Source organism: Curcuma longa, chromosome 7 (genome assembly GCF_044706935.1).
Source record: "Curcuma longa cultivar G26 ecotype Majalengka, Jawa Barat chromosome 7, ITB_CL_G26_1.1, whole genome shotgun sequence".
NCBI classification, from domain to species: Eukaryota; Viridiplantae; Streptophyta; class Magnoliopsida; order Zingiberales; family Zingiberaceae; genus Curcuma; species Curcuma longa.
The window spans coordinates 4345399-4365028 of record NC_133867.1 but is presented as its reverse complement, the minus strand read 5'-3'; the positions used below and the strand labels follow the sequence as shown (position 1 = coordinate 4365028).

The 19630-nt window shown below is 35.9% G+C and overlaps 1 protein-coding gene across 1 annotated transcript; it reads right to left on the bottom strand.

Annotated features, from left to right (window-relative positions):
• Window positions 1-2140: 2140 nt before the first annotated feature.
• Window positions 2141-9974, bottom strand: LOC141831570 (uncharacterized). The gene is made up of 10 exons (XM_074718954.1): window positions 9834-9974; window positions 7396-7544; window positions 7195-7303; window positions 5960-6072; window positions 3671-3739; window positions 3394-3509; window positions 3038-3092; window positions 2836-2956; window positions 2619-2761; window positions 2141-2515 (listed from the first exon to the last, which is right to left on the bottom strand). The coding sequence occupies exons 2-10, from the start codon at window positions 7534-7536 to the stop codon at window positions 2414-2416; spliced, it is 969 nt and encodes a 322-aa protein (XP_074575055.1). The 5' UTR covers window positions 7537-7544; window positions 9834-9974; the 3' UTR covers window positions 2141-2413.
• Window positions 9975-19630: the final 9656 nt, after the last annotated feature.

Sequence of the window (19630 nt, the reverse complement as noted above, 5' to 3'; positions counted from 1 at the left end):
ATTGCTCACTTTCAAATTCAGATTCACTCCTAGAATCGAATAAAGATGATTCTTTCTCCTTCATAGATTTCTTCTTATCTACCATTAAAGGTAAGTTTTTTTCCTTGAAACCTGATTAATTTTTTCATACAATTGAAACTCACAAAATAGTTTATCTAATTTAATGAGTGAAAGATCTCTCGATACTTTGAATCTAACATAGATGTTCAAAGTGGTGTTCAAGGGAAAATTTTAAGTACATACCTTATCAAATATCAATTTTCAATATTCACATATTATACCAAGGTCATTTAAGATCTCTTTAAATCTTTCATGCATTATGCATTTGATTTATATAAAATTATTAATTAAAAGGTCATGCTTAGCAATTGTAGAGTCATGTGTATCTACATGGAGCTCAATGAGCTTGTTACATAATTCTTTGGCATTTTTGAAAGATCCATCTTTAATATATTGCTGAAGGGGAGCCTTGGCGCAACGGTAAGGTTGCTGCCATGTGATCTAGAGGTCACGGGTTCAAATCCTGAAAACAGCCTCTTGTCAAAGGCAAGGTAAGGCTGCGTACAATGGATCCTTTCCCCGGACCCCACATGGCAGGAGCTTCGTGCACCAAGCTGCCCATCTTTAATATATTGCTTGACTGAAAGCTCATATTGAAGAGTTGTTGCTTTTATGTTTGTTTTCTTCTTATGTCCATCATCCAATTCTTTAATTTGATAGGAGCTCTGAACTTGTCCACATGTATTTTAAATTCTTTATAATAGTAAACCAATTATTTATATCTTTAATTAAATAATACATTATTTTACCTTTCCAATAAATTAGTGCCAAATAGAGAGGTAGTAGAGTACTAACTCTTTCTTGCCTTGTGTAGAATATTTTCCTTAGGCGATTAGGCCTTTAGAAGCGAGCAAGGCTCTAATACAGTAAGACTCTGATACCAAATATAGAATTGAATAAAGGCTACAGGTGCCTTATCCCAAGTGGTAAGTATGGAGACATGTATTGTCTGGGGTTCCGGGTTTGAGTCCTCTTAGCAACATATAGCTGTTGACTGAGGTGTTGTTTCAGAGTAGGTTTTTATCAACATAGTGGTACCGTGTCTTCAAATAATTTCTTAGGGGGTTTTCTGATATGGGATCGTTTCAGCGGTGGAGCCGATCATTATAAAAAAAAAATAAAAAACTTATCTAATACAGTTTGCCTTAATTCTTAATAAAAAATTCTCGACCGTATGGGATGACACCTTCTTGCAAAAGAATAGAGGCTACGGGGGATGAATGGAGGATCATAACTTTTACAATAGGGTTATTCCACAACAAGAAAAAGACAACACACGTACAAACAAAGACACAAATATAAAAGTATAAAGACAATGCAAATAAGAAAATTTACATGATTTGATTGCTCTGACTTCTACTCTATGGCCAAATGATCCCTTAACAGGTCACTCCATGAAGATCCAGGTGGAGAAGCTCCTTACAAAGCCTTCTTTTACAAGTGAAACTATGAGCATAAGAGAAGTATTACAAATAAAACAATAAAATAAAGTGAAGACTTGAGAAAACAATACAAGTACTTGTATTAATTTATTTCATAATTTCCTAACCTCTATATATAGCCTTTAATCAAGCTTTCATCCAACCCTTAAACATCTTTTTGCACTAGTTCAATTGACCATTTTAAACTTCTACTCGACTATTCTTTATCGTGCAACAGCTTTACCAGCCATATTAATAGACTATATTGGTCATCAACGACTGATCTTCTCTTAAATTTATAGATTGCCATTATTAAAACAGCTAACCATTTGTACAAATGCTCTCACTCAACTTGCATTAATGAAATCTACCTAGAGTATCTTCCTTCTGGACATCAAATGGATCTTCCTCTCCTGCTAAATATGTGACCAACCTGGTGTATATGAACTTTCATTTGCTCCAATATTACACGTGAAACACTTACGTAACATTTGTACACCTTATTGGCAAACATTGCATATTCTAAGTTAAACATTTGTTCGAACATCAAAATTCATCTACACATGATTGCAGGGATATTATATTTACAGCTTATATGGGTAATACTTCTAGCAACATGATTAAGCAGGCATAGGAGAGGGGCAGTACAAGAATTTAAATGAGATCTAACCAACCAACAATGACATTCAAGGGGGAAAAACCACGAGACCCACATATTATCCAACCCACATGGTACATTTCAGTTAAAAAATAATCCGACGAACATATTGTTTATGATATGTTTGTCATTTCAGTAGATACAATGTTCTTAAGAATGCTTATGAAGCTGTCAAAAAAGTTCCCTGAGGTGATTCAGCTGACAGAAATTCAACTAAAGTAGTTGTAGCACACCCATCGATGGGAATAATGCCCTGTGATTTATCATAAGAATGTTATCCACTCAACAACTTGTAGGATGGCAAATCTTTTATACTGGAAATGCCTTCCAATGAAAGCTCTTGCTCCAGCTGCACTCTAGTGGATTTCAATACTTCCTGGAGAGTTTACCAAAGAAAAATATATGTAACTTTAAATAGCAGATATCAAGATAGATTGATAAGTCCTATTAGCAGTGTATAATAAGCTAACTAGATTTACATTGAATTCCATATAAGTAGCTCGTTTTTCCAGCCACTGAATTTCCAATATCTGAAATGCCACACAATAAAGCATATCAAATGCCATCTCATCTTCTTCAAGAAGCCGTAAGAAGCAAAATCCAGTTCTTGAAGTTCTGTTTCCTGTCAAATAAATCAGGAACCTCTGATGATGATCTGGAATACTGGCAGTTAAATATTGTCTGTTAGTGTTTTACCTGATTGTAAATCCAACATTTGCATCAACATATGGGTAATGTTGACTCCAGCTACAGCAAATGGGTATTCCCACTCAGCTCTCCTTCCATCTTGCTTGTGTAATAGCCTCCAAAAAGAATTCTGAGCGAGAAATGAAGAGAATATCAGATAAATAGACCTTCTTAATTTATGCAGTAAATGAAAAATGCAAAGATAAGTTACAGGGTAGTTCTTGGCTAAATAGATAAGATTTTCCAATGACATAAATCCACCGGCCCTGAGAAAAGAAAATAATCTCATATAAAAAATCATTTCTAAGGAGAGCTTTGACACAACGGTAAAATTGTTGTTGCCGTGTAATTTTGCGGTTATGGATTTGAGTCGTGGAAACAGTCTCTTACAACACAGGATAAAGTTATATACAATAGATCCAATGTGGTCCTATCCTTCCTCGGGACTCCACATTGGCAGGAGTTTCGTGCACCAGACTGCTCTTTTATTTTAATAAAAAATCACTTCTAACTTTGTACAATGGAATGATTCTCCATTAAGCTTGATCATAGAGGAATTAAAAGGACCTGAAATCTGTTGAAGGATCTGAACCTTGCCAGCCCATCTCTTTCCACAATTCTGATTTAAGAGAAGGAAGTTCTCTGTTAGGAAAAGCCAATCTCCAGAGTTCTCTAAGAGCATCCTGCAAAAAAATTTCTGACATTTGATTCATGTACAGTTAATTCAAACTCTCAACTAGATAAAACAAGAAAAAACATATCTCATGGACATCGACATGGTTATACATGCCACCTAGGAAGAGAATTACTGCAACATCAACACGCATCAACACTATTGAAATACCTGGTGATCCACACTAGAGCTATCAAAAGGGGCATCCAATCTCTGCCTTAAATTTCTCAACCTCGCTTCCTACATGTTGCACAAGCAAACTCATAAGAGACAATATGCAGAAAACATCAATGCAGTTTCCAATTCTGAATTTGTTGAACATCAACAATAATAATAATAATAATTTGAGATAACAATAAATGTAGAAGCATGCAACTGAGGTTTCAGGTTTCACAGAATTACATGCAAACTCAACCAAATTAAAACAATCACAAAGAAGCACCTAAGCACCAGCTGAACATACTAAGTTTCTCAAGCTGACAGGCACTTGTCTAGTACATTTCCCTTTCCTAAACTGTGTTTATATATAAGGGCTCAAAAGTGTTTACACTAACACTGTGTTGACCATTTTCAGAAGAACCGCACACACCATGTAGTATTAATCTACGATGTCACATAGTGGCTTTGTTTGCTCAGTATTTAGCTCCCAATATCCCATTCTTTTATAGATCTCCGCAACATCCCATTCTTTTTATAGAGCTGCAAAAGTTAGAGTTAATTTGTTCATGTCTAGGTAATCAATTTATATATTAAAATTGAGATAAAAGTACTTGATGGATTGTTCCCCAGTCCAGTAGAGATAATATGCTCATACAGATTAATCTTACTTCCATTATCTACATCTCTTGATAATTCTTTGAACCAACAATCATTCTGTCAGTAGCTTGTTAATCAATTTATATATTCAAATTGTGACAAAAGGACTTCTTGATGGATTGTTCTCCAGTCCAGTCCAAATAAATGTTCATACAAATTAATCATACTTGGCCATTTTCTACTTCTCTTGATAATTCTTTGAACCAATAATCATTCTGTCAGTAATGTGTTTATTCTAAATTTTGAATTTGGAGCTTTGAGTGATTCCTTGAATTGGAAAAGGTATCCATTAGACACAAATAAAAAATACTATATATTCTATATTTTAGTGTTGCCCCAATTTATCCTAAATTTAGTAACAAGCCCTTGCAAGTATATAGTTTAGGTTGCATTTACTTAGAACAGCTTGTCACTATTAGCAGTTTGACATATGATTAGAAAACATCATTGAGGAATTTGCCGTATAATCCCTCAGAAAAAGTTATTACAAACAAAAGTTAGATAAGTCCATAATAATCACCAAATTCCATATGTTTGGTTAATGATTCCCATCAGATTAAGATGAAAAATCAATTTGGATACATTCACACAACAAGGAGGCACGTGCAATCCATCACTCAATCAAGAGTGTGGTGATGAAATTGTTGGGTTGCAAGGGTGCAAACATAGTCCCACATCTAAAGCACATGGAAAAGATCATGGGGTTAAAAGAATGGAAAGTATCTCCATTGGCATGAGGCCTTTTGGGAGAGCCCAAGAACAAAGCCATGAGGGCTTAGGCCCAAAGTGGACAATATCATGTCATTGTGGAGATATTTTAATTCCATCCGGACTAACAAGTGGTATCAGAGCGAGACCGCTTTTCACCGGACTAACCGCCGGATGAGCCATGATCCAGATCTAACCATGTGCTTTGAACCTTAAAAACAAAGGAAGTGGGTGCTCCGGTGTCTGAATCAAGAGGACCAGACACCAGGTGAAAGTCCTAGTAGGTCGGGTGGACCGAGGGGCAAAAAGTCCTAGTTGCGGCTAGGTGAAAGTCCTAGTAGGTTGGGTGGACCGAGGGGCAAAAAGTCCTAGTTGCGGCTAGGTGAAAAAGTCCTGGTGGGTCGAGGATTCAGGGGGGCCTGTGGTCCTTTGTTTGAGGGGGGGATTGTTGGGTTGCAAGGGTGCAAACATAGTCCCACATCTAAAGCACATGGAAAAGATCATGGGGTTAAAAGAATGGAAAGTATCTCCATTGGCATGAGACCTTTTGGGAGAGCCCAAGAACAAAGCCATGAGGGCTTAGGCCCAAAGTGGATAATATCATGTCATTGTGGAGATATTTTAATTCCATCCGGACTAACAAAAATGACAAGGAATGATAGCTGCCTGGTGATAAACTGGATTTCTTTCCACCCTTCCATCAATTTTGTTGTAGAGGTATATGAGAAGGGGCTGCTAGAGTTTGTAAGGGTGTTAACTCACAAGTTATATGATTTATTGTTATGAAATATAGATTAAAAAAGAGTACTTAAATATACAATAGATCAAATGTTTGCCTCAACACTGTTATTGCTACCAGCAAGAAAAGACTCAAATAGTAAACATTCTATTTAATGTGATAAACAAAAGAGAATAGAAAGAAGTAGTAAGAGCTACCTGCAAGGGATTAAGAATTACTGAAATTCTTTTTTCACCCTTTATTTGGTGTCCCGTAGTAGACTGATGAAAGAATCTCCTTACAAGTGCCCGAAAGCCAAAAACAACATTTGCTGCAAGATAAGATGAGATTCAAAAAAATGCATAGGCATACAACATTATGTGACTCAAATACGTACCAAAGAGTCCCATCACTAAAGATGTCAACTGATGCATGATTTAACTATAGTTTTATTCCAAAACCAAGAAAAATAGTTATCCATGGAAACAAACAAAATATTTAGTTTACAATTAGCAAGTTGCTATTAGCTTCGAAAAATATATTGATTGATGTTTGAATTTGGACAAGCAATTAAAGAAATTAGTCAACATGCACATCAAATGAATTTTCTACTCCAACAACAACCATTTAAAAGCAAGAAGCTAGTGCAGTACTTAAAGTTAGCTTTGACTATCAATCTTTTGGTATAGGGTTGGACTAACATGATAAAATCCTATTCTTTTGGAGTGGACAAATGGGGCACTCAAGCTCAATGAAATAAAACTAGAGAAACCATGAAATGCTACAAAAAATTGGACTATGGTTTCCAATGCTAATCACAGAACTTTGACATCTCTCTATCTCTATGTGGTAGTCCGTACTACTATTTTACACATCTCCTTAGGTAACAAAGAATCAAAAAGCACAGAAATAATGTGGTATTTGTACAACACAATCAACCTTTAGTCTCTGAAACTTTTTTTTGGAGGGGAAAAGAAGTACCTCAACTCTCACCAGTCAGCGTACTATTGATGCAGCATCAACTTTGTTCATTTTAGTTTTGGTTATTTTATTCTTATCATATATGACAGTGCACTTTGTTTAGGCTTTAGTGGTATTAAACTCTCGATGGGATGTCATGTATTCTGTAATAATGGTTAATTGTCATCTAATGGTTACCTAAAACATCTAAATAATTTTTTTTTGCATAATGTTATGGCGGATTCAATTTCCAGTTGAATTCCTTCTTCTCATCTCTTCCTCCTCTTCTTTTGTCTACCTTGTTTTTCATCTGTTCTAGCTAACTAAAACAAAATATACTATAATTGACTCACTTTAAGTTTCAGCTTACTTGAGTCAGAAAATCAGGCAAGTAAAAACATGCACTGTCATCTGTAAAATTGTAATATAAATAAGAATTTAGAACCATTAAGCATAAAGCACTAAAATACATTACATAGCTTATAACAACTACCTAACCAGTGTGCCCAGTGAGAAACGGATTGTGACACGAAGTATGTCCAACAATGGCATTTTCCCTTCCTGCCATCAGTGATATCTTGCTGGCTTGTCCGACATTTCATCTAGAGTTTTCAGGAAGTGATACATGATAAAACAGTGGAAATAGTTATTTCATATTACTGATACTTCAATTTCTTTAAATCCCAGAGATTACCTCAGAATAACCATCATATTGATTATGTTTTTCAAGAAGAGGTTCATTCAGGGTATCAGATACTGATGTTTCTTCATCCTCATCTCTTCCTTCATTTACACCAACATCTCTTATCCGTCTTCTAATAGCTTTTGCTGCCATCGTTTGGCCTACATAAAATATTTAAACCAACTATATATAAGAGAGAACTGCAATATTCTGTTAGCTTATAATATGAAAAAAAGATCATATTAACATTTTCTATATAATTCTTATTGACTTTTCATATTCCCTGAGCAGGAAAAAAAGAGAAGAAAATAACAGGGTCTTGTTTATAACTTAAGTGACACAGGATTATAATTGATGAAGAGTAGCATGTGAAGTCATAGATCTTATACCTGATAAGGATGCAAGCAACTAGGAAGGAGATGTTGGCTTGAGTGACTACATCAACAACTTTAATTAAAAACTTTTGAGCTATACAGTGGTCAATGGCATAGCCACGTGGGGACGAGAGGGGGCGACCACCCCCTCTGAGATTTATAGATCGATCGAACCGGTTTAAGTTAATAAATTTGGTTCGGCTATAACTTGATCAAATCAACTCCACATCAATTCCAGTTTGAACCAACAAAATATTTATCTTCACACCTACCCGTTGGATTTAGTTTGAACCCCATCCAATTTTAATTCAATACTTTTGCTTCGTGTGTGACGATTCAGTTCATTTATTTATTATTATTATAAAAATCCTCCTAATTCATTTTAAACCGATTGAATCGATTTAAGCCAATAAACTTGATTCGGTCATAACTTGGCCAAATCAATTTCGATTTAAACCCAACGAAATCCTTATCTCCGTACCTACCCATATGTGCTACATGCATAGAGAATTAAGGTGAATGATCCACACATAGAAAAGAAAAAATCATATAAATTACATCAAATATAATATAAAAGGAGTTTCACAAATACATAAATACACAAGTATAAAAAATATTATCACATCATAAATCAAAATCTACACTACATCTACTTCACAATATCATAGTTGTCATTATTGAATTTCCACCAGATTAAATAAGAATTCTTCTAGATTAGAGCTTCATGTGGATTCTTTAAAATCAAAATATATCTACCGTCATTTTGACCAACCAATTTACCATCATTAGTCGTCGAAAAATTAAAATTGACCACATATTTAGAAAGCCCTCGACCTAAACTATCTATTGGTACCATTTTTACGAGGAAATATCGCAACTTGGAACGAGTCTGTTGGCTCTCTTCTCTCGCCTAAGCTGTGCGACTTATTTCTTGCCATCGTCGTTGGTTCTTGTCGTTGAAAATTATGGTTTGAGGAAGCATAGGCTCAATTTTAGTACCTACAGTACGATTTCGAATGTTGTGGTGCAGTAAGTGAAAGTAAAATCTCAGCTCACTTTTCGATTGTTGATTCGATTTTTTGCATTTAGTCGAAAATTTTAAACTTTGATTGATTAATTGAGTTTTGTTCTTGAATTAGGTATTGAAGAAAATAGCTCCAAGGATTGACGGATTGTTGTTTCAACTAAGACAAAAGGCTAAGGTCAAAATTTTCAAATTTAAGTTCGTCTTTTGGATTGTGAAAATTGACCTACACTAATATTTGAAATTTCTAAAATTTCAGCTTATATTTTTTAAGTATTTTTGAATTTTTAGAGTTGTATAATTTGATTTTGGAAGCATTAATGTATTATAATTGTGAAATAAAATTTTTTGAAAATTATTATATGTAGTTGTGAAGTAAAAGTTGAAAATCCTGACTACACCACTGATAGTGGTAGAATAAGGGAGAGTTTCTTGGAATTTTAGAATGTCACGGAGTATCCATCTTAAACATTCTTGATCAGTAACATGAGTAATAGGTGATACGTTAAAATTTGCAAGCATACTCCTCCGTAACTTAGATCTGGGAAAAATGCAAACGAACTAAATACCAATTCTATAACATGAACTACTAAATATTTCCACAAACAGAGTAACAGAGTCAGCTCATTAGGCAAGTTCTTCATCGATTAGATGCAGTTTAATGTTAAATAAATAAACATAGTCTTCTAGCTTGATTGTTGCTTGGAAAGCAACGACAGAGACTGGTATCACATTTCAAGCAATCCCTAACAATCTCATGTACTGGACCACCGGAGGCCGATGCCACTGACAAAAGTATATCCAACTTTGAAGAACAAAAAGGCACTAATTCCTAGAACACGCAAAGAATCGCCACCAGGTTCATGGGAGGTAGAAATTGAAGATTAACATTGTAAACTCGAATTACGACGAACTGCCATATTAAAACAACCATAATTTGATCAGAGGGAGGCAGAAAAGCGATTCATGAGTTTTCCGATCTCGAGATCCAAGCAGTAGCAGATCCAAAGAGGATGAGAAGAGGAGGAAGAGAGACGATAGGGGGAATTCACCTTAGTGTTCCGATGTAGCAGCAAAGTCACGGTGCCTTCAGCGAACGGGAGGACCAGCTTCCCTTCAACCCTAGCAAGAATCTGGAGAAGGGAGAAGGACGAAGAAGCCACGCAAAGCAAGTGATCGAAAAGAAAGGAAGAACCAAATTTGTTGTTGCTTACGTCAATTACTGATAAACACCTCCGAATTAAATGCAGAAACGTGGGGGAGTCCACCTGTTTTCCAAAAAAGGCTACCACGGTGACTGAGGCTTTGTTAAAAAAATCTGTGAATAAGTCGGTCAAAAAGACATATTTAATCCGTAACAAATGATTCACAATAAAAATTTCAAATTCATTTATCGCTAAAACTTTATCAAAAAAAATATATGATAGTGAATAAATTCATAAAAAAATCTATCTAATTTATAACAAATGGTTACAGTAAAGACATAATAACTTCGTTAAAAATTAACTACTTATTAAAAGCGTGTAGATGGAAAGCATTGAAAAGCTTTGATGACACATGCGAAGCTCTGAGCAAGACTGCTAAAGCCATTGGATACTAAAGGAGCATTGTCGCTGCAAGAGGATCATTTATAAAAAGATAAATTGAAAAACTGTAAAAGAACTGTGACTATTGTGAGTATGATGTTGAGACAGATGATGACGAGATATCTGAGGAGGCGCCTATGACATATAGGTAGACGATCGATGGATTGTGACAATGATAAAGGGCAGAGGAGGCTGACTCTCATGGATGACATGGCATGGGAGTAAGCTTTTGCCCCTTGCACACATGATTAGATATATACATGGATAGTGATAGTATCCATATGAGCATGTATATAATATATTACAGATATCTATTCAAATCTGATATGTTTTGTTAGATATGATATGAGTAAAAATCTTAAGGGGCCGTTTGGTTTAGTGTTATCTTTGATAACCTTGGTTATCTGTCCAAGGTTATCAATGATAACCTTGTTTGGTTTAAGTTATCAATAATTCCCGAGTAATATAATATAACCGCCACATCAACAAAAGGGGTTATAAGCCTGTAATCTGATTACCTAAGCAGACTAAGGTATTTGACAAATCCGGGGTTAACAACAAATTTAGTACAAAAATATCCTTCCAGGGACTCATCGATGGCGGCCTTGGTGAGGTCGACTGCGCGCTGGACAGGGACTCGTCGATGGCGACCTTGGTGAGGTCGCCCAGGGTGGCGGCTTCCGGGCCATATCCGAAGACATCGGCCGCGAAGATGATGCCGACCGTGGGGAACGTCACCGCCGTAAGGAAGCGAGTCGACCACGCCCTCGGAAAGATCCGCGGGCGAGAGATTTGGTGGCGAAGGCTAGGAGATGATAGAGCTTGGTGGCGATGACGGCAGCGGCGGGAGCTTCCGGGCCCGATCCGAAGACATCAGCGAAAGAAAGCGGCCGTGAAAAAGGATTTGGTAGGTGGGGAGAGAAGAGAGAAGTCGTCGGCGGAAGAACGCAGGCGAGAAAGAGGAGCGATTGGAGCGGCGGAGGAAAGAGATTGGAGAAAGAGAGACGGGGAGATGGGTTAAGCAGGGAAGGATAATATTGTAAATTTCAAATTACGGCATATGTTAAAACCTTCTACCAAACAAGTTTTTATTATATAACTTAGATTTGAACCAAATACATTTGGTTATATTTTATTCCCTATAACCTTGGTTATGTGATTATTAGGTAATCACATAACCAAGGTCATGTATTATAACTTGAACCATATTATATATTGTACGATTGTGCTTTCTTCGATGATATATACGATGAAAGAGGAATGAATGTTTTTAAATAAATTATTATTTTTTTTATCGATCTAAATAAATTAGATAATAACAATTATTATATTAATTACAAATTTTTTAAAAATAAAAATAAATAATCCAATTGGTATAAATCCTATAATAAATTTTTTAAAACTATTATATAATTTTTTTTTAAAAATATCAAAGTATAATTTTTTTAGAAATTATAAATTTAAAAAATTATTATAAAATAAAATTAATAGATATTCAAGTTAAATAATTATTTTTAAAATAATTTTGGGGGAAAAATTATAATAAAATTATATATATATATATATATATATATATATATATATATATAATAGATAACTTTTAAAGATATCAACCAATTTTAAAATGTCACACTTATTTTTGATTCAACTTTTAAATAAAAAAAATATAGATGTACTCTAGGAGGTTATTAGACTTGTTTATGTTTCAATTTTTTTTTCTTTTGCTAACACGTAGTCAGACTTGATTAGACAACATTGTTCAATTCTCTTAGCTTGATGCATAGTATTTCATGAGGAGAAATGCAAAGTGGGTTAATTAGTTATTTATGTGATATCATTCTTCTGCAAAAGGTGGAATCCGTCACTTTAGTAGTTCCACACGATCGATCCCACAACCATTTGTGAGGAGGTAAATCGAGAAATTGCAATTGGTCACGACACAGGAGGGTATTGCCTGGCTTCGCCAATTAACCCTTGTTCTCTTCTACAAGTCTGCTATGTGATATCATTCGATGAAGCAAGGGGAAGCGAAGAGACTCATTCATATGTGCCACCAATTTTTCCTTCCACTTCCTCTTCCTGTCACTAGTCATCACCTCCTCTTTCTCTTCATCAACAATTGTCTCCCCTTCCTTCTCCATCCTGCTTGTTCATCATTATTACCTCGATCCTCCATTTACTCTAAACCTTCTTGGTCGTAGCCAAACCATCACACACCCCTCCTCACACACAACTAACTAAATTCCTCAATGTCCTTTTCTTTTCACAAATGAATAGTTGCTCATTTCCCTCGTTGCTCGCAACCCATACCCTTCCTCTCTTCTTTTCCATGCTAATGGGACGACACCCCTGTTGAATCTAGTCTCCAACCTCTGGAAATCAAGAGAAATCTTAATGTGAACTCGATGAAAATAATATCTTATGAACCCCCAAGAAATTGAAGATAGAAATAAAAAAAAATTAAATCAATAATATGGCTGATAAAATCTATATTCAGTGTTTGACAAAGTATGAAACTAAGGTATATGAGATATTAGGCCACAACCTATGGGATTTAGGTAATTGATAAGTCAATGAACGCCATAAGGAATTGTCTCCATCAGTTCTAGTTAAAAGGCCTAAAGTAAGCATGCTTAGAAAAGCTCTAAGTAGCTATTTATCCATTTTGAGTTTGTCATCATTACAACCTAAATAAAGATAAAATTTAGACGTATATATTAGAATTATTCTCACTACATAAAAATGAGACTTAAGTCACTAATTAAGCTAATTTAAGATTTGACTTAAGTTAGTAGGTTACATGATTGTTCTTTTCTAAATTTACTTCAACCAAAGCCTAGGCCTTGACATCTTCAAGCAACTCAATAAGTATTTTCTTCATCTTTTTAATTATAGCTCTTATAATTGGACCACCATCTATCCATAAGGGGTAATTAAGAAGTTTTAGAAGAGGATGTTCCTTTCTTTCCATGCCCTTTGCTTTATTTCCATCCTTAACTTGCTTGTCTCCATCAAATTTAATACCTATCTATCACTATGTGGTGCCATAACTTTCACTAGACTCACCGTAGAAGATATTTTTTGTTATCACACTTTGAGATTTCTTGTATTATCTCTCTTATCACAATGTCATTAAATGGTTGATATGTTAAAGAGTTATTGGCATTGTTAGGGCCCATGCGAGCTAGAGGAAGGAGTGAATAGCTCTAATCACTTCATCTCTTGAATGCGTAGCAGAAATCTTGACTCAAACTTATGGCCACATGCACAACTCCGGAATTTACTTAGTATTTGTCTCTTTGAGATGACTAATCCAAGGTCTATTCCTAGTGATCTCCTTCTACTATGAACTTCTCATTTTCACACACAAACAATAAGAATATCAAATACAAAAGTGAATACAATTAAAGTAAACTACTTTACATTTTGAGCGCTTTCTTATTACTTAGAATAACCTCTTATTGATCTGGAAATGCACCAGCACTTTGCCTCAGAATCTCCAAGAACTGACGATGAAAAACTTCTCAAAACGCTTCTTTTAATGCTTTTAGGTCGAGGCTGATTTTCACCTATCAATCAATTGATCTTATCCATTAGTCGACTGATACAATCTTTGACCCATTGAATGACATCTGAACATTTTGAAATCTATCTGATTTTGTTGATTATTTGAACATCAGTTGATTGATGATAACCATCAATCAATTGATGTCATTATCTGAATTGAACAATTGTATCGATAAGCTTCTATTCTCTTTTGATTGACATTAGTTGACTAATGCACCTCATCAGTTGATTGATGCTATCAGTCGAATCAAGTAATCAAATTCGACTTGCTTCTATTTGCTTCTAATTGATATCAGCCAACTGATGCATCTCATTAGTCAATTGATGTCATTAGTCAAATTAAGCAATCGAATTTGATTTAATTCTGTTTGCTTTTAATCGACATCAGTCGACTGATACCCATAATCAGTCGATTGATATTGAGTAACAAGATACATTTCTAAACAAGCTCCATTTCACACTAAAGATCGCCTCATTTTGATATCCGAATCAAAAGTTATGACCTTCAAAAGTTTGGTTTGTCATTTTCACATCACTATTAATCGACTAATACTTCTATTTTATCCTTATCATTTGACTTTAACCTACTAGAATTTTTTTCTCAACATCCGGCCAACCTTAACCTGCCAAGACTTATTGTTACCTAGCATCTGATCAACTTTGAACTGTCAGAATTTCCTCATTGTCTAGCATTTGATCAACCTTGACCTATTGGAATTTCATTGTTGCCTGACATCCAGTTAGCCTTGACCTTTCATGACTTCACGCCCATGCCAACTCCCTATTGGACTTTGTGACCATCAAGTGTTTGGTCAACCATAATTTACTTGGACTTTTTTTCTCGTGTCAATCTCCTGTTCGACTTTTGATCACCAAGTGTCTGATCAACCGTGACTCACTTAGACTTTCCATCTTAAGCCAAGTGTCCGATCCTCTATGATACTTGGACTTCCTCTTGTATATCAGTGTCTGGTCAACCATAATCCACTTGAATTTTTCATCTCATGCAAAGAGTTTGATCCTCCATGATCCACCTGGACTTTCTCTTATATGACAAGTGTTTGATCAACCGTGACTTACTTGAACTTCTCTACCATAAAGTATCTAGTCAACCTTGATCTATTTGACTTCTATTTCACCGTCAAGTACCTAGTCAACTTTGACATACTTGACATCTATCAACATATTGATCAAACATCGAAATCCAACTCAAGTCAAATCAAGTTTGGTCAAATTGGCCAACCTGTTAGTGCAATTGACCTCTAAGATTTTCATGTTTGTTTGACAATATATTTAATAGAGTCTGGTTAAGGTTGACCTAGTCAAAAGAAAAGTCTAATTAGATTAAGGTTGACCAGATGACTAATAAAGAGAAAAGTCTAGTCAGGTCAATGTTGACTGGATGATTGACAAAGAAAAAAAATCCAAACAAGTCAAGGGTGATGGATGCTTGGTAAGAGGAAAATCCTAAAAGAGTGAATCTTCGGTAGGGAGAAGTCTTGGAGGAGTGAATTCCAAGAAAAAAGAAAATCCCAAGAGAGTGAATTTGTACATAATGAGAAGGCTTAGAGGAGTGAACTCCAAGCAAAAGAAAAATCCTAAAGGAGTGAACCTTAGATAATGAAAAGTCTTGGAGGAATGAACTTCAAGCAAATGTGACTGAAATAAAGTTTTCAATCGACCACATGCGGTCGACCAGACTAGCATATTTAGTAAATCAAAGACTAATATTTTGCATTATTACTTCTATCAGATTGAGAGGCAGTGAGGACATATTCAGTTGGGATGAAACCTTAGGCGATGATTGATAAGCTAGGATTTTACTGCATTTTATGGATTCAATTTGGATTTCTAAATGAAAATTAAATGCTTAATGGACATAATTGGATTGCATTTGTAATACCCCGATTATTTTGTAGGGATCTATATGCGCGAAAAATCGATTAAACCGCATATAACGCAGCAGAAAACAGGATCCCTCCAGAAGATCCATGCAAAAACATACTCGTTTGATGATTCTACCTACTAGAATCGAGTTTACCTTCGATGCGTGCCCTTCGCAATCCCGACAACAACTCTTGCCTTCAAGGTCGGCGGATCTCAGCACGATCAGTGTGTTCGTGCCTCCACGGTATCCACACGAACACTAATATGGAGAAGACCCAGCTGTGGTGCTAGCCACAAAGAGGATTCGGCCAAGGGGAAGAAGAGAAGAAGAGGAAGAGAAAGGGCATCCAACAACCCCTTCATCAAGAGCCTCTCACCCTCTTTTATATCCCACCATGAGATATAATGGATGAAGGAGGAAATTAATATAATATTAATTCCGAAATTAATATTTTATTAATTCCAATGCATCTCATGCAAAAGATCTTTCTCCCCTTTTAATGAAAGATCATGCATCTCATGCATGACAATCTTTCTCTTCTTTTAAGGAAGATAATGCAGCTTTTTAATTATCATGCATCTCATGCATGATAACCTTTTAATCATATTCGAATTTGGCTTGTGTGACTTGAGTCCAACTCGAGTCTCACACAATCTGAGCTGACTTGAGTCCAACTCGAGTCCAACTTGAGTCCAGCTCAATCCGAATTGACACTAAGGGCTAATTTTAACATATTTGTCCCTATTTTTAGGATTTTTAATTAGATTTAAAAGTATAATAAAAGTTCTTTAGTTAAATGATAGAAGGGAGTTTGATAAAATCAAATAGAAGGAAAAGATTCGTTTCGTGAAGACGAATCAAACAAAATTTGTTTGGGTCAATTTGGAGGTCGTTTGATGGCCGAACCAAGCGAACCAAAATTTAATCTGGTTCGATTTGGGAAATTAGACCCGGTTTAATCGGGATTTCTTAAACCCGAAATTAGGAGTACTGTGCACTCCTATTTATAAAAGAGTTTCTTTTTCTTTCTCTCGCCGCTTTCTCTCCGCGCGACCCGCGCCCCACCGAGCAGCGTCCGCCCGCGCGGACTGCGTCCGCCGCCGCCCGATTCCGCCGGCGGAAACCTCGGAACGAACCGAGGAGGGGGCTATAAGAGGAGGCCGAGATCATCCCAAACCCTAGCCACCTCCTCTCTGCTCCGCCGCGCCCTCCGCGGCCTCTGTTCTTCGCCGACGCTGCTGGACCCTCTGCCCTTCGCCGCCGCCGCTAGAGAAGACGCCGGACGCCGCCAAACCAAGATCCCAAACCCTAGCCGCAGTATCCCTCTTGCCGAAGACGCCGCCGCCCTGCCGCCTGCCTTGCCTCAGCTGACGCCGGCCGAGCCCTGCTGCCCTGTTCACGCGAAGAAGAAGACGAGGCAAAGGTAAGGGGTTTAATTAAGGGGTTTATTATTAGCTGATAAATAATTTGATTAATTAGATGATTAATATGTTAATCAGATGCTTAAGTAAGTAATTAAAGGTTATTTGATTAATGAAATTTGTTAATAATTGATGATTAATGTAGTGATTAATGGTGATGGATTAGGATTAGTTAATTGAAATAGTAATGAGTATAGATTTAGAAATTGCTTAATTAGTTATTTATTTAATTAAGTTATTATAGATTTGATTATTAGTTAATTTGATTAGTTGTTGGATCCATAAAAGATGAGTTAATTAGGGTTAGGTTAACTCTTGAACCGATTGAGTAATTAGATAATGTTAATTTAATAATTCGTCGGAAATGAATTGTGTATTTAGTTAAGTTGAGCGATTAATTAGATTAATTAATTAGCTAATTAGTTGTTAATTAATTATCAAGTTAGTTAATATGATTAATTAACATTTAATCTATTGATTAATTGACTAATTCATAATCTTAATTATTGATTAAGTAAGATTTAAATTAGAATGAGGTTGGTTAGTTTGGGATAGCATTAACCAGGTTGAGTGGTTTGATCAGGTTAAATCAATGCTTTTAGTTAAGTTATAGTAATGGTTTTGCTAGGTCACGCGAAGAAGGCGCTAGAGCACCTCGGAGAAGGTCTCCGATTTCACAAACCTTAGCATTAAAAACCTAGTAAGCGGACAAGGTAAGTACATCTCTCACCTGCAGTATGAGTAGTTCCGTTGTTTTCCGTATTTTTCCATAAACATGATTTTGTTAAAGCATATGCATGATTTTGTTAAAGCATATGTAAATAGTAGAATTGCATGATATAAGAAGTAAGATATTGTAATATGAAAGAAAGTACTTTATTTTGATGTTGACAAGTACCGGACCGTGAGGTGTCCAAGGGATGGGCTCCATAAGTTGCCCCTAGGCCGCGAGGTGCCTAGTACGCTCTAATCGGCTTCGGTGGCTAGCTACCCCGGACCGGTTAGGGATGCGCGCATTGGTACTTTGTCAGGGCCCAAATGATGGATGTTTAATATGTTTAATTATTATGAAATAGTATGTTTTGAAAATCTCCTCACATGTTTAGATATGAACATTCATGTTGCATAAATCAGTTATTATGAAGTTTTCTATGGTTTTTGTGAGTTAGATGATGTACTTACTAAGCGTTGCTTATAGTTTGCATTCCTCATATTGCAGATAAATGAAAGGAAAAGTTATAGGAAAGAGGAGGCAGCTGGAGAAGTGTTTGATGTGTGGTGTCGGCGGAACCGCGGAATAAGATCAAGAATTATATAAATGTTTATTTTATGTCCAAGAATTTATATTTATTTCTTTTGCTTCCGCATGCTAAACAGAAAAAGAAAAGTTTATTTGAGTTATTTTATTTAATGAGTAAAAGTTAAGGAAAGTTTAAGTACGTAACGTCTCCCTACTAGTATAAGAAAGAGGTGGGGCGTTACAGCATTTGTGGCATAACATATTTTTGGATGATTAATCTAATTTTTGTGATTTAATGATTAATTTGGTATTAATTGAGCTTAATTGTTTGTAGGGTCCAAATTGAACCATGATCGAGTCAAATTGAGACCGAGTCAAGCCAAAATTGGTCAATTTGATAGACCACAAACTTCATGATCAAGATTTAAGTTGATTGTAGTCGAACCAGAGTCGAATTGGAGCTGAATTAGCTTAATTGGATCGAACATAGGCAGATTCGGGCTAAACCAACTCAACGACGTGGCTCGCTACAGTGTCCCAGTTATAACGAGAAGAAACATTGTAGCCAGAAGCGCGGACACTGTAGATAGCTTCGTTCTCGCCATTTCTTCCCTTGTTTTCAATCTCGTGCAACGATCCTTAGTTCATTTCCTTTCAAATTTGATTTCCGGATCTCTAAGGAAGATCACGAGTGATGTTCAACTATCATTTCGAAGGAAGATCTGCTGGATGAGGGTTTCTTCAGCTGATTTGCCTCCGCCGAGACTACTTGATACGGATCTGGAATTCAAGAGAATCAGAGAAATCTTGAGAAATTGAAGGGGTTCTTTGAGTTATCTGGGTTATTTCTGAGATAAAATCACAAACAATCCAGTTCGGTTTCAAGGATTAGCATCAAATCAAGTTTCAAGATGGATCGGCTCTGTTCTGTGTTTCTGCTGAGGGTTTCGGTGTTGCATCAGATCTGATTTGATTCAAAGGTTTCTAAGCTAAGCTTAGTGATATTCTAGTGGGATTTCTGATGATTTTATCAAAACGTGTGTGACAGCAAGTTGGAGATGGATTTGGAAGGGAAGGAACTAAGTTTGTTTTGTTATTTCTGTTTCAGTATCTGATTTCATTTCAATTCTGATTTTTATTGGTAAAC